At 46.0% G+C, this 23,232-nt stretch overlaps 1 protein-coding gene across 3 annotated transcripts; it reads right to left on the reverse strand.

Annotated features, from left to right (window-relative positions):
* Positions 1 to 1,570: 1,570 nt before the first annotated feature.
* On the reverse strand, positions 1,571 to 22,583 carry LRRC43 (leucine rich repeat containing 43). Of its 3 annotated transcripts, XR_014506045.1 has the most exons (13): positions 22,310 to 22,583; positions 21,145 to 21,423; positions 20,047 to 20,157; positions 19,449 to 19,588; positions 16,004 to 16,242; positions 14,512 to 14,690; positions 12,684 to 12,807; positions 10,798 to 10,937; positions 10,118 to 10,315; positions 7,516 to 7,701; positions 5,835 to 5,925; positions 1,903 to 2,820; positions 1,571 to 1,816 (listed from the first exon to the last, which is right to left on the reverse strand). XR_014506045.1 is itself a non-coding variant. In XM_083418299.1 (12 exons), the coding sequence occupies exons 1-12, from the start codon at positions 22,397 to 22,399 to the stop codon at positions 2,678 to 2,680; spliced, it is 1,920 nt and encodes a 639-aa protein (XP_083274425.1). In that variant the 5' UTR covers positions 22,400 to 22,583; the 3' UTR covers positions 1,571 to 2,677. The 3 variants fall into 3 exon arrangements, 1 of the variants encoding a protein (XP_083274425.1); XR_014506046.1 differs by having other exon boundaries at positions 1,571 to 2,820; positions 10,108 to 10,315; XM_083418299.1 differs by having other exon boundaries at positions 1,571 to 2,820.
* Positions 22,584 to 23,232: the final 649 nt, after the last annotated feature.

Consider the following 23,232-nt stretch of genomic DNA (forward strand, 5'->3'; position numbering starts at 1 on the left):
TTAAGTGTAACAGCACCCAGTTTGTATTCACTGTACAAATCTCTCTTGCTCTTGCTGTTGTTTTTTAGCTGCTCGTTCAGTTTGCTCGTACCCGGAAGTAGTTTGTCTGCATTGTTTTATTTGGATTATTTTGCTTGTTTTGCACCGTAAGGGTGGACTGGACGTGTATTAAATAAAGAAATAAATATCTGCCTCTTCAAAGGTACCAGGTACCAGAGTCTCAATCTGGTAGTTTTACTGTACCAGACACATCATAACCTATCCTATAGTTTCTGACATGGCACATCAGAGGTTGTCGTGTTTCAGCAACGTCCACAGGAACCATAGCTCCGTTGGGTTCAATTTGTGTATAATCATCAGTTCTTTGTACAGGCAGGGATCAAAGGGCCTAGATTCCAAAGGTCTTAAAGCCTGGGTGGTGCATCGAGATGATCCCCATTTTGGCCAAGCACATTCCAACAAAGACATCATCTGTTGGGGACAGCTCAGTGTCCTGCAGTCACCTGCAGCTGCTGCACTGACAGCCATGACATGACAAAGCCCCTACCACCAGCACTGTGTGGATAGAAGGATGCCGGATACAATGACTGGGATAAAATTCTTAGTGTTGGTGTCCCTGATTGGCCGGGCGTTGCTGATGACATCCCCAGCAAAAAGATCTTTGTCAGGGTCCAGATGCTCAAGGAATTCTACAATGTTGCACGTTTTCACAAATATGTCATTGTCACCCTTCAACACAAAGCAGGTGTGGGGGCAGTCCTCTGCCGCCCACTGAAGGAAATGCAGCTCCTTCCGAGAGTGGAAGCAACCGTCCCTCTGGGAAAGGCTGAGAACGGAGGTCAGTCGGGCAGCACCACAAGTAACAAAACGGCTGGCAGGCAGAAATCCAACAGGTCCACGTTGGGAAAGACTCTCGGTTTACCCTGCAACCCCTTTCCCCAGCGAAGTGGGCCCTTCGCGGACCCCCTTGGGGAAACGCAATAGGCACTTTTGGGGATGCCTCCAGGCCAGGATCACCACAGCAACGACGGAGTCTGCCCACGCGGCGCTCTGGCTGCAGCAGCCTCAGGGTTGGGGCAGGGGGTCCTCGTCAGTTCAGCTTATTGCCTATACCCAATGGGCACTTCCCACAAAGCAAGACATTCTTCTAGAATCACACAACGTAAATGTAACATCACACAGCATTAAAATTTGGAAGTACAGTGCATTCCTTCTCTTTGGGGCTCTTCCCCAAATGCAAAGTTGTCTTAAGGGGAAGGGAGAGGAAGATAATCATATTGCACCCTTCTGCCAATCATCTTGACGCGGGAGGCTGAAAGGGAAATGGTTGAGAAAGATGCGGGTGCAGAAGTAACTCCCTACAGCAGTGGGGATTGATGGGAGTTGTAGTACAAAACATCTGGAGGGCACCAGCTTGACAAAAGCTGCCCTACAGTATAGGGGCTGTGTTTGATTCTGGAAGTGGAGAGCAAAAGCCAAAGAGTACTGGCCAGTCTCTGTAGACCAATATAAATAAAATTCAAGGGAAGCGTAGATTTTCTGTTGCAAAATAAACGAGGCGAATCACATAAACATTCCTAGTTAACATTTATTATAAACACCAGGTGGGCTGTTGAGACTTTTCACAAACTGCAGAATAAAAGAGGCAGGGTGCAGTAGGAGAGGTAAGCCAACAGAAGCTCTATCACAATGACAAGTGCTATTCAGTTTTCTTCTGAGCTTCTCTGAAACCATGAGGTTTAAACACTTGCTTTGTGATAAATGGAACTAATAATCCAGGTTGCTGAATAGAACATATTTCACCAAACCAAAAATGCTCTATTAAAACTTGCTAGCTAGATGGCATGTCCAGAGTAGTCCCAAAAGTTACAATGATGCAATTTGCTGGTGTGGGAAATGTACTAGATGCTGAAGACAAAATTGTTGAGCTATTGTTGAGTAAAGCTTTTGCAGGCTTTGGGGTGACAATTATCAGGCACAAATAAAGAACAGAGAGTGCACATGCATTTACCCCCACATACGTAGGCTTTCGGGTGTCCATATTTGCAGGTTTCAAACTTTCCACACTGTGAGACAGGAGGATATATTGGCTGCTGGTAGATGGTTAAAGGTTTTATTCCCTTGATTCTTACAAAAGATTAGAGACTAAACTGACGACATAGTTGGTACATTCTCTTTAAGCCAATGGTCCCATCAAATATATTGTCTCTATTTTGGGGAAAGGGGGTGGGCAGATTTGGCCACTAATGCTGATCTTGGATTTTGGAAGCATAAAGGCTTGTGGGTGGGGGACTCTTGTCTATTCAGAACCTTTTGGGGGGAGGGGGAACCTGTGCCGACTCTGCCTTTGGACAGTTCTGCATCTGGACCTCAGAACATTTGCAAATAAATCAATTCCGCCACGCTGCCCCCCACCCAAATGCACCAGGTCTTCAGTGTTCCACAGGAAAGTGATGCTCCCTGCATCCAGGATGAGCCGAATGGTCAAACCTCTGAGGTCAGGCCAAAGATGCAGATGTGTGATATAAAGGCATCCCTGCCCTGGCATAACCTTTACTGCGGCTGCCTGCCCTTACAACCTCAGCTTCCCACAGCAGGTAGACATAGCTCTTGAGAATCCACATCCCTCACCCCTGAAGCTTTTTAAAAAGCACAATCTGTGCTCCCCACAAAACAATTACTCTGACATGTTGTAATTTAAAAGGATTTGTGAAGCTGAATTCCATTTCACATGTTGCATTTGGAATTCCACCGTCAGCGGTACTGGCTGGCTCTGAAGAAAATCTGCCCCATCTGGAGAGTCCTTCTTTTTCCCCTTTCCTGGAAAAAGAAGGGAGAAATATGTACTGTTGCTTCTTTTAAGCCTCCTATCCACTGGGTGGGTATACTTAAAACTGACCCCCTGAAGGACCTTTTCCCTCAACCCATGTAGACTTTCAGGGTTTGTTGGTTTGTTTTTAACCAACTATTATTCATACCTCAAAGGGGCTGAACTGATGGGGGGGGGAATGGGAAAGGAGGTCAGTCAGTGGTAGAGCAAATGTTTTGCAGCCTGCAGGTCTGAGAGCAACCCTGTCTCCAGACAGTGTCCTGAGCTAGTTGGGCCTATGGGTAGGAGTCAACTTTCTATGTACCCAAGGAGGGACTACCCATTCAGTAATTTTAAAATTCAAAACTCCAACAAGAGGTTTTGAGCTGAAGGAAAAAGCGAAGGTGCAGGTTATCAGATTGTTTGCAATTGACATTGGGAGTCATTAAAGATCCCAGAGACAGACTTCTCGGAGTTTTATCCCCTGAGCTAAACCACGCCCAGTCGTTAAGGTTTTGATTAATCTATAACTTCCAATGCCATTTCATATGTTTACATTAACATGGTCATTGCCACATACAGCCCCTGCTTACTGTTGGAACCAGCCTTCTCCCACTGGGTGTTCTCCAGCTCTTTTGCAGCACAACTCCCATCTGCTCCAGCCAGCACAGAGGTGCTGGGCAGAGTTGTAGTCCAAAACAGGTAGAAGACACCAGGCTGTCAAAGACTTTGACCACAAAATCAAACAGTATTGGTAAAGTGCCTCTGGTGGAGCTGAAGTGAAACACACCTGCAGCTATTTCTTCATCTTCCAGGTTTATTTTTTTTACTGCCAAAATATTTTGTCGCTGTCTGGGGTGCATGTAGGCTGAATCCCTCATGCATGAATTGATACCACACCTCCCTGCCACATGACTTTATGAAAACAACATTTTCAAGTTCAGCAGTCATACCCAAACATCTGTAAACAAATTGTCTGCCTTTCACAAACCATTCAAGGAAATGCCTCTATATGAAAACATATTTCCTCTTCATTTCTCCCACCCAGGCACCTTGACCAACGGGTAAGTCAGAGTGTTTATCACAAAGTCAACTCTACTCTGGCTTAACAACACTCCACATGATGCTGAAAGGAATTACCTGTCTCCCAGGTAAACATCGTAATCCGCATCATGGAAAACTGGAAGCGACAAGCACCGCCTTATATATTATGTTTACTTATATGGGCTAGTAACTCAATATTTGACACCAGTTGGAAGACAATGACAGCCATTTCCTGTAGTTGGAACAAATCAGGTGGTGCGCCCAGCTCTTTACAAGTGTTAAAATGAAGGGTTAAAATGTGCACTTACAGCACAATCCAACACAGAACAAAGTCCCATTGAATTCCTGGACCTCTTGCCCAGGGAAAGTGCAGATGCCTTTAGTGTGTGATGGCAGAGTCTGTCCTACCGTAAGGGGACTGCAACTGATTCTGGGTGCAATTCAAATGGAAAATGGATCTGCCCATGTCTAACCAACAGGGGCACAATCTCCTCATAGATTTTCTCGCAGCCAGTCTTTCTTGTTATGGCCTGAGATCTCCAGGAAAGGTCAAATCACTTCCTCCATGTAAGACAGTCGTACCAGTCCACTCTGACAAGGAGGGAGGGCCACAGCTCAGTGGCAGAGCACCTGCCTTGCGAGCCAAAGGTCACAGGTTCAGTCCCCACTGGCCTCTCCAGGGAGGGTTGGAAAAGACTCCTTCTCTAAAATCCTGGAGGGCTGCTGCCAGTCAGTGTAGACAATACTGGGGTAGATGGGCAAATGGTTCTGACTTGGCAGCTTCCTCTGTTCCGAAATAGTCTAACAGAATGACATAGAATCGTGACCTCTTGGTGATTTTCCATTACCCTTTAAAAAAAGAACTAGTAGTTCCTGGTCCCCATAAGAGAAGCAAAATGCTCGCAAAAGTGCAGGGAGAGATGCCAGAGAATTCCAATGGGAATGGGAGCATACATTTACTTGCCTAACCCCATCTTGGCTGCTTCGGTCGGTGTGGAAGTGGCACTGTTACAAGTGCCAAGGGATACTCATTCAATAAGAGAACGGTATTTTGATGTGGCAACACAGCTACACTTTGGGACTCTTATTGGCCTCAGGCCTTTTTGTGTTGCTTAAAATATTTTTGCTTAGGGATGCCTATCGAAATATACACATCTTTTGCCTTTTTGTTGCTTTTAATTATCTTTTGAATGTTTTAAATACTGTTCTTTTATTGATGATTTTAATGTTTTGCTGTTGTGTTTTGTAAGTGCTTAGAAATTTTATAAGCGTTATAGAAATTTTGTTAAACAAAATTAACTTCCAATGTTTGCTTATTCGTCTCATGTCTGGAAGACAAATCAATTGTGCAAATAGTCACTATTGTTGTGGCTTCCAGTCCACAAGGAGCACGTTGCTGATTACGTTGCTTCCTGCTCCCCATCCGTATTGTGTTTGCCCTGGAATTAATAGGGTGGAATAGCGTAATGACAATGCAATAATGTAATTTACATAATTAATTACGTGAGCTATCCAATTTCACCACAGCAGATGGAGAGACAAGTGGAATAGTTTTGGGCAGAAAACAAATGGTAGTGGACTGGAACCAGTGCTGTATGGGGCAGAATTGAAAACGAGGTTTTCTTACATCCCTAGGCTATGTACCCATTATACCTTTAAAGAATATTCAAAGCACATTCTTTCCCTGAAAGAATTATGGGCAATGAAGTTTACCCCAAGCAGAGCTACAGTTCTTGGTGACCCTTAACAAACTACCGTTCCCAGGAGGAAGGAAATGTCTTTCAAATGTACGGTACTTTAAATATATGGTGGGTACACAGCCCTAGTTACAGGCAGTTAGGTATGCAAAACACCACAGTTTTGCATAACTGTCATCTTAGTGAAGATTTTAACTTTGCAGTTTGCCCGGGCTTCGTGCAGATTTCTAGCACCCAAAGACACCCAAAATAACCATAATACAAAGGGGCTCTCCTGGGATTACCTTTGACAGGTGTGGTGGCCTTCTTTGTCGCTGCGCTCTCGGCAGCTGCAGCTTTGGCTTTCTTGTCCTTTTTAGCACCCTTTTTACTATCCTACAGAAAAGAAGTTTGTGGTTTTTAGGAAGGCTAGAAACACATGTGTGCAAAAAAAAAAAAAAGGCAGTCAGAAATGTCATACCGATTAAATACTTTGAAGCCACACCTTTCAGACCACACTTCTGTACTTTCAGTCTGATCAGCCAAGTTATTCTAAAAAGTGGGTATTTTCTTCCGTACAAGGTTATGACAGACTAAGAGTTCTTCCAGGAACAGTCTGTACAGCCAGATGGAGGCCTGACCTACACGTTTTGAGACTCTGTGACACAACCTGAGGTCATTATCATTATTACATTTATTAATCATCTTCTAAACCATGGGTAGGCAAACTAAGGGCCGAATCCAGCCCAATCATCTTCTCAATCCGGCCCGCAGACAGTCATGGAATCAACGTGTTTTCACATGAGTAGGATGTGCCCTTTTATTTAAAATGCATCTCTGGGTTATTTGTGGGGCATAGGAATTCGTTCATTCCCCCCCCCCCCAAAAAAAAAGAGTCTGCCCCCCCAAGGTCTGAGGGACAGTGGACCGGCCCCCTGCTGAAAAAGTTTGCTGACCCCTGTTCTATAACACCATTCTCAAGGCAATATGCACATAACATTGCCCACAAGAAGCCCAGCTGATGAGCTGCCCCATATTTGTGGGTAGGTGGAATGACATCCCACACAGGTCAGCAGATAGCCCTTGCTCCATGCAGTAGGCCTCATGCCCCCAGGGGCCACACGAAGGGCCTCGTGACTCCTGAGCTCTCAGTTACTACAACCCTCTGGCTGCTTTTATCCTGACTTGGCTGTGGGGAGATTAGATGATGTTGGCGGCTGAATGAGCATTCTTCCTGGTTTGTTTGCAGGGAGGCTAGAGGACGTTGCATCAGGAAAATGTTACCCCTATACTTTCCAGTTTCACTTTCCACGTTGCTTTCCTTATTGCAGATAGTCTTCCTGGCCAAGGTGTCTGAGTGGGAGCTCCCTCCAGGCACATCTGGAGCACATGGACCATTTGGATCCCTTCCAACTGGTACTGAAACCCATCATGGGACTGAAACCTCTTTGGCCATGTTGGTTGATGACAGGGAAAGCTTTTTTCAGGATATATGTTCATAGAATCATAGAGTTGGAAGAGACCACAAGGGCCATCGAGTCCAACCCCCTGCCAAGCAGGAAACACCATCAGAGCACTCCTGACATGTGGTTGTCAAGCCTCTGCTTAAAGACATCCAAAGAAGGAGACTCCACCACACTCCTTGGCAGCAAATTCCACTGTCAAACAGCTCTTACTGTCAGGAAGTTCTTCCTAATGTTTAGGTGGAATCTTCTTTCTTGTAGTTTGGATCCATTGCTCCGTGTCCGCTTCTCTGGAGCAGCAGAAAACAACCTTTCTCCCTCCTCTATGTTGGGATGGGGGCCAACCTAACATCCCATTCTGACTTTAAGCACAGGCTTAACAGCCGTTTCTGTCCTGTTTCAGGCAATGTTGGTGAAATAAATAGGAGCATCAAGGCCCAATTCTGCCCACGGGGGGCTTTCTCAGGAAAACAACCTTTCTGACCTGCTGGCTGCATTTAACACAGATTCAGTTGCCAAGTACCTTTTCTTTCGGAGACGGGGGCTTACTAGTTGACTCCGTTATCAGAATGCCAAAGTCACACACGGTCTCCACCAGAGGCTCTCCCGCCAGAAGGCTTTCCAGGTTGACATGGCCTGAGCCCAGGACCTTCACGATGGGAGGGTCACTTCGTAGCTCAGGAGGAGGAGACTTCTTTTTCTTCCCACCCTATGAGGATGTGGCAGCATATCAGATAAATTCATTCTGGGTTATTAATAATCTTATTCAAAGGTTTTCAGAATATACAGCTAACAACCACGGTAACAAACACTAACAATAAACACAACTGCAACGCAGCTGTTGCAATAATGTACATGGTAAACTCAAGCAGGTCAATTTAAAGAGTCTACAAAAATTGCCGTGGGTCAGAGGAGGAGTTACAGTCAGCTAACTTTTTATTTAGTTAAATATTTATAAATTAATTCCTTGTTTATTTGTGATTCACTGATACTGAATCCTAATTCCAGACCCTCCAGATGTCCATATTTTCCAGGGACAGTCCCAGATTTACAAAAGCCGTCCCGGTTTCGGATTTGATCCCAGAATGTCCCACTTTCCCTTAGGACGTCCTTATTTTCATCAGAGAAATGTTGGAGGGTATGGAATTATGTGATTCCCAGAACCAAGGAGGTAAGTAACTATACAACATTTAGAAGACATCTGAAGTATAGGGAAGTTTCTTTAATGTTTGATGTTTTATTATGTTATTATATATGTTGGAAGCTGCCTGGACTGGCAAGGGCAACCCAGTCAGATGAGTGGGATATAAATATTATTATTATTATTATTATTATTATTATTATTATTATTATTGAATAGGATGCCCCTATTTTTGTTGGAGAAATGTTAGAGGGCATGCAATTCCAAGACCATCATCTTGGAAATTTTATTATGTTTTAAACACTGCTATCCTGGCAGTTCTATTGCAAATGCAACATAAACTGCTAAATACTTTTAAAAAATAAAGATATGGTAACTTATTATTGCTTTTGTTGTCGTCAATTGAAAACAGCAGAAAATCCAAAACCATCACTAGCTCCGCTGTTGGGCAATGTGAGGCAGGCACCAAAGGCAGCTAATTATGGCTGTCACGAAAGGCATTTATTACTGTTATTTTTGTTTTACCTGCCAGAGAAGGAAAGAGGCACTTCTGGGGTTTTCTGCCTTGGATGCCAAAAAAACTTGGCAAGTTTTGGGTCCTCTCTGGGGTGGGGGGAGACACCATCTGCTGCTGCCTCACCTAAAGGATCCAAATGCTTTAGGCTAGCCCTACAAACAAATGCAAGACAGATTTCGCCAATCTAAAGCCTTCCGGATATTTTGGACTACAGCAACAAAAGCAGAATCGCCTTTTGGAAACATGTTCAAGTGACATCTAAAAATGGGAAGGGAGAGAGTTTATCAGGTCTACACAGGAAGAGAATTTTGAAGGGCAAGCCTTTTCGTCCTAAAAATGAGACTGTGGGCAGCTAATTGTTTTCCTTGTGAGATCTTTTTCTGTTACATCACAAAGTGGCCAAGGCATACTTTCTGGCTTACCTTGGCTTATTGTGAGGAGCAGGGAGCTTGGACACACTTTGCATGAGTGCAATAAACAAACCAGGGCCATTATTTTTATTTAAATTCATACCCCCACCCCTCTTCCTCCCAAAGGAGCCCAGGGGACTGTGCCAGACTCCCTGGCTTTGCAGGTTACAGCCAAACCAGGGGCTACGGTTTCATTCTACCAAACAAGCTGCCATGACCACCAGCCAACCTGAAGCCAGAGTTTGTTGCCAGCTTACAAATCGTAGCTTGTTAAGGAGCAACAAACCACTATCCCTTGTTTGGACATAACGGGAAGGCAATGCTTCCTGCGTTGCTTAACCCAGTGGTTATATATGAAAGTATGAGCCATACTTTCAGATTACAGTGGTACCTCGTGTTACATACGCTTCAGGTTACATACGCTTCAGGTTACAGGCTCCACTAACCCAGAAATAGTGCTTCAGGTTAAGAACTTTGCTTCAGGATAAGAACAGAAATCTTGCTCCGGCGGCACGGCACCAGCAGGAGGCCCCATTAGCTAAAGTGGTGCTTCAGGTTAAGAACAGTTTCAGGTTAAGAACGGACTTCCGGAACGAATTACGGTAAGTACTTAACCTGAGGTACCACTGTAAAGGTTTGCTCGCACTACAGCAATTTTTGGAAAATTAAAAAGAAACAACTCCTAGCAGTGCTTGATTTATATAACACAGAACACAACTACTTTGCAGTATGATCATGGAACATCCAGAAAGTATTAAACAATGCAGCTACATACTCTACAAATAAAACAAAAATATTTTGATACTGCACCGCACCAGGCTGAAATGTTAAAATGTTTCCTGGGTTGTCCTTGAATCTTCCCGTCACCCTTGCCATCCTCTCCTGCCACACCTTTTGAGAATAGCTCCATTCCCCCCCCCCCCCAATTTTGTGTTTAGATACATAAAATGTTTTATGCATGTTTTGCAAACTGACATTTCTGTTTCAGGCATTGCTTAACTGCCCCCTGGTCTGGCTTCATACAGTTTTGACTGGAGCAACTCTCACCTCTCATTACCTTTCCAGAATCCTTTGCTTTCCCCTTCTCCTCTTTGGCTTTGTCCTTTTTCCCTTTCTCTGCCTTCTTCTCCTTCTCCTTCTCCTTCTCCTTCTCCTTCCCTTTCCCCTTTCCCTTCCCTTTCTCTGCCTTCCCCTTATCTTTGCCTTTTTTGGTTGGGCTTTCATTTGGGGTGAGAACGACGGGCCAGGAGACAACCTGGAGAAGCAAGAGAGTTTATTAGGGCTACGAAAGGCCAGATTATTAGTGAACTTTCAAAACGCAAAAGCAAAGGGGCGTTTTCATGTCACTGTAACATTTAATGTAACATTGTAATATTTCATGTCATCCGCTAACATTTAAAAAGCCAACATCCAGAACAGATATGTTAACATGGATTTTTAGTATATTCCCATCTTGGCTGTGAGTCCTAAAAGACTTGCTCCCTGCCCTGCAAGCTTTTTTTCCCCTGGCCTGGGAGGGCAGGGTCCGGACTGACTCCAGCTACAAAAGCTGAGGCAGATGCAGGTCAAAATCACTTCCCATGGGGCATCATGAAGCGATTAACAACATAATAACACATGTGAAAACAATTGCATATACAAAAACCATTTTAAAAATGTAAATATAAAAGGCAGTTTGAATATTTGCACATATATTTGCATCTATATCTGTACAGAATCTGCCTTGGAATACATAACCTTTTCCTCCACAACTGTCACCGTGGTTCCGGCGAGAAGATAGGCCTTCAGAGCAACCATATCTCTGGTGACATGCTCCTTCGTGTGCTCACAGTCTATGACCTCAGCCCAGGGCTTTCGAGGGGTGGAATAAACATTTCCTAAGGGGGAGAAACGAAGGGCTTTTGAGGAAAACACATCTTCAGAACAGGACACCTCAAAGGTCGGGCCACATTCCCTCATGCGCCACCTTTGAGGGGCCGGTGGGGCAGACACCAGGGGCAAAATGGAGGTAGAGCAATGGATTCTTCCCTTACTGTTGTATGGAAGCATACTGTCTAGCAATGCAAATTTCTGGTTTTTGCAGACACCTGCCCAATATACCCCTCTAGCCCTTCATCCAGGCAAGCGAAAGGCATTATCACATTTCCAATGACACATTCCAGCCAGGCAAAGGCATCTGAGAAGAATACAGAGAATCTCTCTGGTTTTCAATGCCCTGGGCTTCGAACCCCAGAGACCCACCCCTGCCCTGCCCCATTGCTTATAACATGACTGGGGTTTTGCATCAAACCAGACGGGTAGATTTAAAAGCAACCCCTTCTTGCCTCAACGTCTGATTTGCAATTCAGCATGTTAAACACAAATGCCAAAACTCTTGTGCTAGACCAGGTGACAGTTCAGGATAAGAATGTCCTTTGTTAATAATCAGCCAGCATGGTCTGCTAACAGCAATGCTCTCAGTGTCCCAAGAGATAAAGCAGTAGCAACACCATTTAAGAAATGGACAGCTGATTTCTTACTAGGCCAATAATCATTCCCAAATTTGGTTGGAGATAATCACCTTCAGGTAACAGAAAATCAAGGACAGCAATGATTCTCTTTAACTGGGCCAAATATGTGGTTCAGTTAAAGATAACAGCCTGCATACTTTGCAATCACACCAAGTTTTCATTAAGCAGAATTAATATATCTGTGCTGTTTCCCTTCCCAAGCAAAGAGAGAAAGGCTTTATTGATTTAAACCAACTTCCAACAACTTGGTGTCCTGGACTACAATGTCCATTATCCATGACTGATTTAAATGTCGTTATTGTAGGTGTAACAATAACAGATTTGACAGAAAAGGAGAGGTGGGGGCATGAAGTGGGATCGCACTTGTGCTTTGTCTTGTCCCTTAGCACAGGGATGCAGGAACCTATAGTCCTCCAGGTGTGGTTGGACTCTAGCTCCCATCATCTCCAGGTCAGTATGGCAAACCATCAGGGATAATGGAACGTGTAGTCCATCAACATCTATAGGGCCACAGGTTTCCCCCTCCTTTCCATAGCAGCTGAAGAAAACCTGGACTTAATTTGAAGGGACTGGCATATGGGTAGTTGCATTTATGGTGCATTTAAACCTGGTGACATTTTAAAGGCTGTCCGTTACTCATCCACAGACTTTGGGAAAGAGCTTGGAAACAAAGGTGGCTGCATAAGAACTTTCTGCCATTGAAGAGTCATGCCCCACTTTGCAATCATGACTTCTGAAACTAGGAGGCCAAGCAACTTCCTAGTAGAAGCCTAGCAAAGGATTTTAATAGGCATTATTTAGAAACTATAGCTAAATATCAGCAGCTAGATAGCTCAAATCTACTACAGTCTTGTAAAGTGCACTCATAGCACATTAGAGCTCAGCTATTTAATAATTACCCTAGCTAATTTTTGCATGAGTTTTAAAGCTTGCAGAAGCCCTCAGCTGTGCCCAAAGGCTCGGCTAAGCTCAGCTAGAAGGCTCAGCTAAGCACATGAGGAACTCCCTGCAGCTAGGATTCTTGGAGTTATCTGTGTGGGGCTGGTAAAGCATGCAGAATGCAAGTTCACTTGTGGTCCAATTTACTCCATCAGGCCCTGTGGAGCTACTCACCAGGCTCAGTAGGAGATTTGATTGAAGATTCCACAGGTGTGGGCTCATTGCTTCCCCCTCCTTCCACTCCTCCTTGTGCATTTACAACATTCAATGTAGTTGATTCCGGCACTGCTAAGACACACTGCCATTATAATATATAAGAAGAATCACGTGAAAATTTCATAGCTGGGAAATATGCAGACACCAAGAACAGCTGCATTCCATGGATCAAAATAAGGGGGGGGGGGATGAAGGCATAGGTGGCACTAAAGCTGCCTTCTCCAAACTGGTCCCCTCCAGATTTTTTCTTACTACAAATCCCATCAGCCTCAACTGGCAAACTTGATGGGAGTTGTAGTCTGAAAGATCTGGACAGCAGAAGTTTGGGGAAGGCTGTCCTAATGTATACTATTGAATAAAACAAGTTATTTACAACCCATCAACCAGTTACAGAATAAAGAATACATAATATTAAAAGGTAGAGATATTTGTAAGCAAAATAAAAATTGTCTAAGCAAAATTGCTACATTTAGGAGCTTTGAAACTTCTCTTTAGTTTAAAAATTGGAATTCTCCCAAAAGATTATCAACAGAAACTCTGATCAACCTGGAAAAGACTGCATAATGGTGTATATCAGAGTTTCTCTGGCCCCCTGAAAAACTGCATTTACAAGTGACTCTGCTTCTGTGCTATAAGGGAAGCATCTACTATTGATGGGAAGCTTGTTGTGGGCAACTACTGCAGGGGGAATAGAGTGGAATATCCTGAAAAGGGGCTTGTCTGGCTGGTTGGAATCCTGAACAGAAAAAATCAACTTTGCAATGTTTATCGTAGCTGACACTTATATTCTGCTATCCTTGCCATTAAGCTTTAAAGGGTAAAGGTAAAGGACCCTGACTGTTAAGTCCAGTCGCAGAGCTCATCTCGCTTTACAGACCGAGGGAGCTGGTGTTTGTCTGCAGACAGTTTTCCCAGGTCATGTGGCCAGCAAGACTAAGCCATTTCTGGCGAATCAGAGCAGCGCACAGAAACACCATTTACCTTCCCACCAGAGTGGTACCTATTTATCTACTTGCACTTTGACGTGCTTTCAAACTGCTAGGTTTACAAGAGCTGGGACCAAGCAACGGGAGCTCACCCCATCGCAGGGGTTCATACTGCCAACCTTCCGATCAGCTAGCCCAAGAGGCTCAGTGGTTTAGACCACAGCGCCACCCACGTCCCTGCCATTCAGCTTTAAAGGGGGCAAAAAGCCTTATCATAATTTTCTGCGGTGTCTCCTCCTGGCACGATAGAATTGCCCCCTCCTTTGAATTACTTAAATGCATCCATCCCAAATTCCGCCTCATTTCGCAGTTGATGGTTCTGCACAACAGCTGCAAGCAAGGTTCAGTCCTCACTGGACTGTTGTGCCCTTATGCAAATACTCCCATGTGTAGGACTTAAGCTTATAGGGTAAGACTTGTTCACACTACCAAAGGTATACTATAGTAACTGTCATGGCTTCCCCCACATTGGGAACTGTAGCTTGTGCCTTCATTTCATATCTTTAGGCGCCAGGCCTTTGGCTAATTAAAAAATCTATAGACTTTTAAGCTGTGTATATGTCTTAGGGGGTATTGTTTTCGTTTGTTATCATGCTATGCAATTTTGTGTTTTTACATTGTAAAGCACCCTATGATCATTGGCTGAAGGGTATTTTTTTTTAATTAAGAATTGTTTTAATAATAGTTCCCTATCTCCCTTTGCAGAACTACAGTTTCCAGGGCTCCCTGGAGAAAGTGCAGAACTGTTGAAACCAGTTTAATCAGCGGCATACACACAACCCCATTTCAAGAAAGTCTACCTTGTATGTTTCTTTCTCCTCAATTTTCTCATCTTTGGCAAATTCATACGTCACGTAGTAATTGTAGGTGATTATTGGAGCCTCGGGTCCAGTCTCCGGTTCCTCTGGGCCAAGAGGATTAGGGACACCCCTGACTTTGCCAACGACCACGACCATTTTAGTGTAGCACTTTAAGAGCTCTGCGAAAGCAGGAGACGAAACATCAAGCGGCAACATCCATTTGAATGCAGATCGCAGGATAGACAGACACACCCAGGCAGGATGTAACATCTGCCCCCAAACAGCTTAGCAAAGCAGGATTGGTCAAGCCGTGGGGGCAAAGGAAGGTGAGCTGTTTCAGCTGTGCAAAGGTCTCATGGGCTTGGGAGTAGAGAGCACTGAATTGTGGGTGGGTACAAGTGGGAGCTGCAACAGAATGCTGCAGTATAGAATGCTCCTGCTCAGGGTTCAGCTACACCTTCTCCCGGGACACTCCATTCCATTCCACTTCCTCTGGCTTTCCATGTTTTCACCCAACAATCAGCATTCTGTGTTTTCACAGAATGTTTAGCATTTGCAAGGGTTTTGGGGGGTTAAAACGGAGGCAATTCAGCACAGCACCTCAAAACACGAGATTGCAACCTCGCACGATTATTAGAGCCACAAAAACCCACATTTTTGGACTCCATGATATCACACAAGGTGGCAGTCCTGAACGCTTTGCACCAAAATGTGTGTTTTGAGACTCTGTGATCTCACAGCAGAGGAGGAAGGGGATTCTAAAATAAAAACGACGGAGGGTATTGTCCCGGCACAGCATTTTAACTTCCTGTAGCTTTGCTTCAGCATGAACCCTAGTCTATTTCAGAAGAGGCCTAAAAGTCTACACCACCAGGGGTCACCCAAGGGCCATAATATTACAGGGTCTGGGCAGAAACTGAATATTGAGGCTCCAGAAAAACATACACAGGCTTAGGTTCAAGTGTCCAGCTCAGTGGCGTAGCGTGGGGGGTGCAGCGGGGGCCGGCCGCACCGGGCGCAACATCTGGGGGGGGGCACGCTCGCACTCGCAGCTCTCTGCCCCTACCTGGCTCACTCACTCTCTCTCACTGCAGTGCTGGCTGTGCGAATCCGATCCGAGCTGCCGGGTCGCCGCCCACTGTGGAGGGGAGGGTGCCAGGCATGCGGTGCGGTGCGGTGCGGAGAGAGAGAGAGGGACTATCTGGGGGAGGGACAGTGCAGCGGGGGGGGCGCAAATTACTTGCTTTGCCCCGGGTTAGGGGGCGCAAATTACTTGCCTTGCCCCGGGTGCTGACAACCCACGCTACACCACTGGTCCAGCTGCACTGCAAAGCTAGGTTTGGCATTCTGAGTATGAGTCAGTTCTTTTACTTGGCCCGACTATCACACATTGGATGTTTTGGCTGCTGGAACTAAGATAGCCCTGCCTGGCCACTTGTCAGGGATGTGGAAATTCCATCAATGGACTGCTCTTTGACTAAGGAAGCCTCACCCGGAGTGCTAGACAGCTCTAAGAAGTCGTGTCTCTCGTCAGGTGTGATGATCACATCGTCAAGCGTGCAGAGTTTTGGCAGGCTATCGATGACAAACCCCCTGTAGCCAGGCAACAGGGCAAGTGGGTTTCCCTGAAGCACCAGAACCCGCAGTTTCTTCATCGTCAAAAGATGCAAGAGGAGGCTCAGCAAGTTGGTGAAATTGTTGTAGCTCAAGTCGAGGGAGACGAGTTTCGGCCTAAGGCAAAACAAGGGAAGGGAATGGGTCTTTAGTAAGAGCTAATGGGAACAGGGACAAGTAAGATGGATGTTGCTGGCTGGGCCTGGTGGGAGTTGGAGTCCTACAGGATCCGGGGAGGACCACATTGGGCACCTCGAGATTAAAGGCAGCTGCACTGGACTCAGTGAGAAGCGCGCACCCATGAACATAGTGCCCCACATTCTCTATGTGTTCCACCTGGCAACGGGTGAACCCATCAATTTTAGTCTCTCTCCATTTCTCATTTTTCCAACCTTAAATTCAGTTCTTCCCATTTCAATATCAGTTTGCAATTTAAAAAAAAAAACAGTAATTTTTTCATAATAGAGTGGTGCCCCGCAAGACGAATGCCTCGCAAGACGGAAAACCCGCTAGACGAAAGGGTTTTCTGTTTTGGAGGTGCTTCGCAAAACGAATTTGCTATGGGCTTGCTTCGCAAGACGAAAATGTCTTGCGATTCCTAGGAGTTTTTTTCCCCTCCCCCCTTTTCCCAAGCCCCTAAGCTGCTTAACAGCTGTTAGCTGAGCCGCTTGACAGCTGATGGCTAAGCCGCTTAACAGCTGATCTAAGCCGCTTATCAGCTGATCTAAGCCGCTAATAGCCTTTTAGCAGCTAATCCGCTAATCCCTTAAGCCTTTAATAGCCGCTAATAGCCTTTTAGCAGCTAATCCGCTAATCCCTTAAGACTTTAATAGCCGCTAATAGCCGCTAAACCGCTAATAGCGCTAATCCGCTAATGGGCTTGCTTCGCAAAACGAAAAAAACCACAAGACGAAGAGACTCGCAGAACGGATTCTTTTCGTCTTGCGAGGCACCACTGTACAGTATGATTGTGTCTTACACATATTTTAACTGGCACGATCTCAACCATATGCGATTGAAGGCAGGCTGGTTGAAAGGGCACAGGTTAAACCCAAGCATGGCAGGGAGCTTTCGTGTGCTCATGCAAGATCTTGCAGGGCAATCCAAGTTTCTGCAAGATCTCTCACAAGCACCCCATGGCTTCCAGAGCTGGAAGGTCTGGTTGGGGTTACCCAGTTTGGAAAATGCTTTTATGCTCTCCGCCTTCATCACTGAGCATGGCCTACACTCAGTGCAACAGGCTCTGGGGGTGCTAGCCATGGAGTGGTACAAAGAGTTTGGATATACGAAATTTTCATGTGTACTGAACCCCTGCACAAGATGCGATAGAACTGTACATACGTTTGCATGCAATTTTATCTAATACACACATTTATGCAAGGCAATTTCCCCTAAAACAATGCATGTACAGTCATACCTTGGAAATCGAACGGAATCCATTCCAGAAGTCCGATTAACTTCTAAAACATTCGAAAACCAAAGCGCGGCTTCTGATTGGCTGCAGGAAGTTCCTGCATCCAAACAGAAGCTGCAGAAGCCCCATCAGATGTTCAGCTTCCAAAAATCATTCAGAAACCAGAACACTTTCTTCTGGGTTTCGATCATTTGGGAGCCGATTTGTTTGGGAGCCAAGGCGTTAGACATCCAGGGTATGACTGTAAATGCTATTTTCAACTAATGCGTGCATGCACACTTTAGGCTGGGAGGCGGGTGGTGCTGTGGTCTAAACCACAGAGCCTAGGACTTGCCAATCAGAAGGTCGGTGGATCAAATCCCCGCGATGGGGTGAGCTCCAGTTGCTCGGTCCCTGCTCATGCCAACCTAGCAGTTCGAAAGCACGTCAAAGTGCAAGTGGATAAATAGGTACCACTCTGGCGGGAAGGTAAACAGCGTTTCCATGTGCTTCTCTGGTTCGCCAGAAGCGGCTTAGTCATGCTGATCACATGACCCGGAAGCTGTACGCCGGCTCCCTCGGCCTATAGAGTGAGGTGAGTGCTGCAACCCCAGAGTTGTCTGTGACTGGACCTAACAGTCAGGTGTCCCTTTACCTTTACACTTTAGGCTAGTCTATGCATTTAATAAAAACAACATTATTTGGTTGGGAAACAGCATTTGAAAAGTGCAAATTTCAAAGAGTAACCGTGTCTTGCTTGGTGTCTTGTTTCATAACGTGGAAATTAGGCGAGTTCACTTTTAACTGGGAACTAAATCTAATTCCTTCCTCCTTCTCAGCCACACCTGATTGTGACCAAGAATGTGGGGAAGGTCCTTCCCCATCTGCACCTCAAGGGAGATTGAACTTAGTGGCAGAAGATGGGGTGGGAGGTTAGTGTGTTTCCCACACTCTTAACATATTCCTGCCTAAGGATGGAAAGAACTGTCACTTTCAGTTCTTCCAGTTTCTCATTTCTCCAATCCTAAATTCAGTTTCCCACAATTTGCAGCAATCAGCCAAAAAAACAACAACTTTTAAAAAGATCCTCATAAAAATTAACCAGCACGTTAGTGTAAATTTCTCATAATAAACACATCTTTATAAGCAATTTTGACTAATGTACACATTTTTGCAAGCAATTTCCCCCAAAATAATGATTTTGGTATGTATTTTCCTACTAACACCATCATTTTTATGCATTTTCAACCAATATATACATTTTTATAAACATTTGGTCCATCACAACATTTGGATAAGTGCAAATTTCAAAGGTCTTTTAGTTTGCATATTGTTTCAGAAAGTGCAATTTTTTAATAGATTTTGCTCAGTGGTTCTCAAAGGGTGTGGTGAGTCCCACTGGTGTGATCAGAGAGTATAGCAAGGGTGGTGAGAAGAGTCAAGATCAAAGAAACATCCAAACATTTCAGTGTAGCATAGTATATAAAAATAATAATAATTTGCAGAATATGGATAGATATATTTTGCAAAATGAGAACAAGAACATCAAGTGATACAGAGGAAAATCCGAGCTGTGATCCAGAATCACTGTTTGAACAGAGTGCTGGAGAAGACTTGTTTACAATCATATTCTGGGAATGATTTATGTTCTTATGCAGCTGCATTTTTGAATACTTTCTGTATCTCCCATGATCATATTATGAAATAGTTGTGTTCTGTGTTTTAAATCAAGCTCTGCTGGTTGCTCCTTTTTGTTCTCCAATGTATTTTTTATCCGTGAAAAATTTGGTGTGGCATGAAAAATATTTTTTTTTTCTGAAAACCAGACCCAGAGAAAGAAGTTTGAGAACCACTGTTTTAGCTTCAAATGCGCACTGAACTAAATTTCTCCTCCGTTCCCCTTCCTGCCTGCTTAAAAGTTTCCCATTACCAGTAAGTGTCTGTGAGATACTGTTCTTCGGAGGAACTGAGCCGGCAGTTGTGGCCGAGGCCCAGATGCTGGAGCTCAGGAGGCGGGTGGGCACACAAGTCCTTCAGACCATCCACTTCGTTGCCACAAAGTTCTAGGACCTGCCAAGCGGAGGGCGGAGAAAGAGGGAGGAAATAACATTTCGGGTAACAAAGAGGGCGAGAGTGCTGGATACACATCCAAATCGTTTAATGGGACTCCTCAGATAGAAGGAGAAAGAATAGGAATTTTGCCTCCAGGGAAAAGCACAACACGAACTTTCTGCTTCTTTCTTTCACACAGAGAAGCTTCCAGAATCTTCCAGAACCATCTTGAATTTATTAGAAAAGGAAAGATCTCTACACATCCCATCAATACTTTCTGTACCAAGATATGCAATCTGACTCCTTCTGACCCAGAAAGAGCCCTGAGGCTGGATCAGACCAAAGGCCTATGTATCCCACCCCTCAGCCGGTCCTCCCACCGACAAGCTGACATTCTCAGCTCCATGTATCTTCCATTCCACTAACTTCTCCCACGTCCCCCGCCCTTATCCACCTTCCCTCCCACCTGCAGGTACCTTTAGGGTTGGAGGGAGGTTGCTGGAGTTGATCTTGCTGATGTGATTTGCACTCAGGATTAGCTCTTCCAGGTTTGGGAACTTTAACAAGTCAGCATCAATTTCAGTCACCTAGGAAGAGAGCAAAACACAAACAATGCTCATGCTCAGGGAGTCAAGGGTCTCTCAGAGGTCATCCAGCCCATCCCTCTTGTTGCAAAACACAGCTGCTGCCTCCAGCAGTCCAAGTTCCACAATCCTGACTAAACTGTGAGTGGTCACAAGCAGGAAACAAGCGATCCACTGTAAAGGTCTAGCACAGTAAATGCAGCCAGGCAACTTAAGAAAAGCAAACAACAATCACACTCTATTTCTTGTTTTAAAATTGTCAGAACTGCGTAAAACTTGAACTCAAAAACGCAGTGCCATGGCAACCCAAATACAGAAGGCAGTTACATCCCACCTGAGAACTCTGCAGTCAGAAAGGAGCAGTCGATGCACTTAGATCATAGAGTTGGAAGGGACCCTGAGGAACATCTAGTCCAACCCCTACAATGAAGGCAGACACAGCTGTCCCATTTGGGGATCAAACTTGTGACCTTGGTGTTGTCAGCACCACGCTCTAACCAACTGAGCTGTCCACAGAAGGGGAGCACTCAAGCTCTGAGTCAAAGTGGCACAAACAAGGCATCGGCATCAGAACGGAATATAAGCACTAGGCTGTTCCTTGGGCTACAGGGCATCCCTCAACATGGCTTGGGTGCTACCCACACAGAACTACGCAAGCTTTGAAAATCAGCTGATCCCTGAGGCTTGTTTAGGGCCACACATTGACCTATGCAAGTGCCAACAATTAGATGACTGTCAACACCTGCACAGCTCTGCAAAAAAGAAAAAAAACCACTCCCTCCATCGTCAGCTGACTCTTGGCACTTGCAAAGCGACAGACACAAGGCTTCGTAGGTGCTGCCCCCACAGGTAAGTGGGCTTAGCTTGGCCACAATGGCCTTACAGGTCAAATGGGGAGGGCTGGTGGGCCCCACTTGACCTGGGAGGGGAGCCGAGGTTCCCTAATTCTTGCGCTGTGGTCTTAACCACCCAAGAGTCTTGGCCACCCACATTTTTGTTCACAATCCTGAGCGATTTGAAGTAGGAGAAGATTAAGCTGTCCTGGATGTCCCTTGGAGCCTGCACAGCCAGCTCCCTCAGCTGCTGGTCCTCAGGGCTGCAGTCAGCAGGCAGGGCCCACGGAGAGCCCAGGCTTCTCAGGTAGTCGGTGAGCGATTCCACACTTTCCTCCTCTGGCGGCAGGAACCCATCGCGAGGGGAAGCTCTGGCCTTTGGCAAGGCCCATATGGGGGAAACTATAGCCTTCCTCGGTGGGAAACGGGACTTATTCTGCGGAGGACACAAAGGAGGGATGTATAAGCTTCTGCTGGGGCCACTGCAGAGAAGGAGACAAGACACCCACAGGCTGAGAGTCTACGGGAGCTGCTCCCCATCTATTGCTCCCAATGGACGACCTGATAACGGAGGAGGGTCTTGGCAGACCACTTAAAACATCTTCTCACCTGCTGTAGCAATTGGACTGAGCATGATTTTTAATTTTGTGTGTGTGGATATCTATACGTTGAGGGATGTGGGTGGCGCTGTGAGTTAAATCACAGAGCCTAGGACTTGCCGATCGGGAGGTTGGTGGTTCGAATCCCTGTGATGGGGTGAGCTCCCGTTGCTCGGTCCCTGCCCCTGCCAACCTAGCAGTTCGAAAGCACGTCAAAGTGCAAGTAGATCAATAGGTACCGCTCCGGCGGGAAGGTAAATGGCGTTTCCATGCGCTGCTCTGGTTCACCAGAAGCAGCTTAGTCCTGCTGGCCACATGACCTGGAAGCTGTACACCGGCTCCCTCGGCCAATAAAGCAAGATGAGCGCCGCAACCCCAGAGTCGGCTACAACTGGACCTAATGGTTCTTTACCTTTTATATCTATGTGTATGTGTGTCTCTGTGTGTAGACACACACAAACACACAAAAATGTGTATGTGTGCATTGCTTATGTTATTTCTTATATTGTATTTCATTGTACTGAAATTTGCATTCCCGCCGCAATACACTCTGCCCGCCATTGGCACCCCTCCGCACCTGGGCAAGCCCTGCGTGGAAGTGCCATGGGGCAGCTAGCTGTTTGCTGGGCGGGAGGGGCAGAGAGCACGAGGATCCACTCCCCTTGCTCCCCCTCCCCCAGCCCCCCTATCTCCCGCCGCCCCCCTCGCCTCCCTCCAGCTCACCCAGCTCCCGATCCCGCAGGGAAACTGGTCGAGGCACAGCCGGCGGAGGTGCTCCAAGAAGGCGGCGGAGGCGGCGCCGGGACCCGCCATGGCCGAGCATCCCTCTCCGGCGTCCCCCGTTGCCAGGCGACGGGCTGGGTTGCCGCGCGACGCCGAGGCTCCCGGGGCTTGCTTCCGGGTGGAGGCGCCGAGGGCTGCGCTGCGCGGGATCCTGGCCTGGAATCCCTTCTTTGTAGACGCTGCAAGCAACGGGTGCCTCGCGCACTTCTCCCGGCGCGCAAGATGCGCCGCACGTTTGGAACGTTGCTTTATTGGGTGTTTAAATGTTGCAAAGCTGCCCCGGGAATTTTGCTGACAGGCTGGGTAGGAATCCTTCGGATGTAAATACACGCAACGCCCTCTCGAGAATCTGCTTCGGTTTTCCAAAGTACAGTAGTCCGGAGTTTCCAGATTAGTCCGTGCACGCGCTTCCACCGTTTCCTCCGCGTCCAGCGCGCTCCCACCGCTGGGTTGGGAAGCGGTGCGCGCGCAGGGAAGTTTGGCTGGGCATTTCTATGCACTGCACAGCAAGTTGCCGGTCAAAGCCGAAATAGAGAAAGAGACAGAAAGAAAGCCAAAGTCTGATAAGAAAATACAATTAGACAGGTCATCAATGGGTGGTGTGGGGAGTAAATCACAGGAAGAAGCATATGAATAGGAGAAAATATATTATGTTTTTATATTCTGCTGGAAGATGCCCAAGGTGGCAGATGGGCAGCCAGATGGGCAGGGTATAAATAAGAAATTTACTTATTTATTTAGGCAAAAAGAAGAACATGATAAAGGAAAGGGAGGTGTAATGGTAATAGAATGAGAAAAATTCAGTGAGAAAAAGTTAGAAACTCACAGGCAACAGGCAGCGGTGTAATAACATTTGATGGTTG

This window comes from Podarcis tiliguerta (assembly GCF_965153285.1).
Source record: "Podarcis tiliguerta genome assembly, chromosome: 16".
In the NCBI taxonomy this organism is placed as follows: Eukaryota; Metazoa; Chordata; class Lepidosauria; order Squamata; family Lacertidae; genus Podarcis; species Podarcis tiliguerta.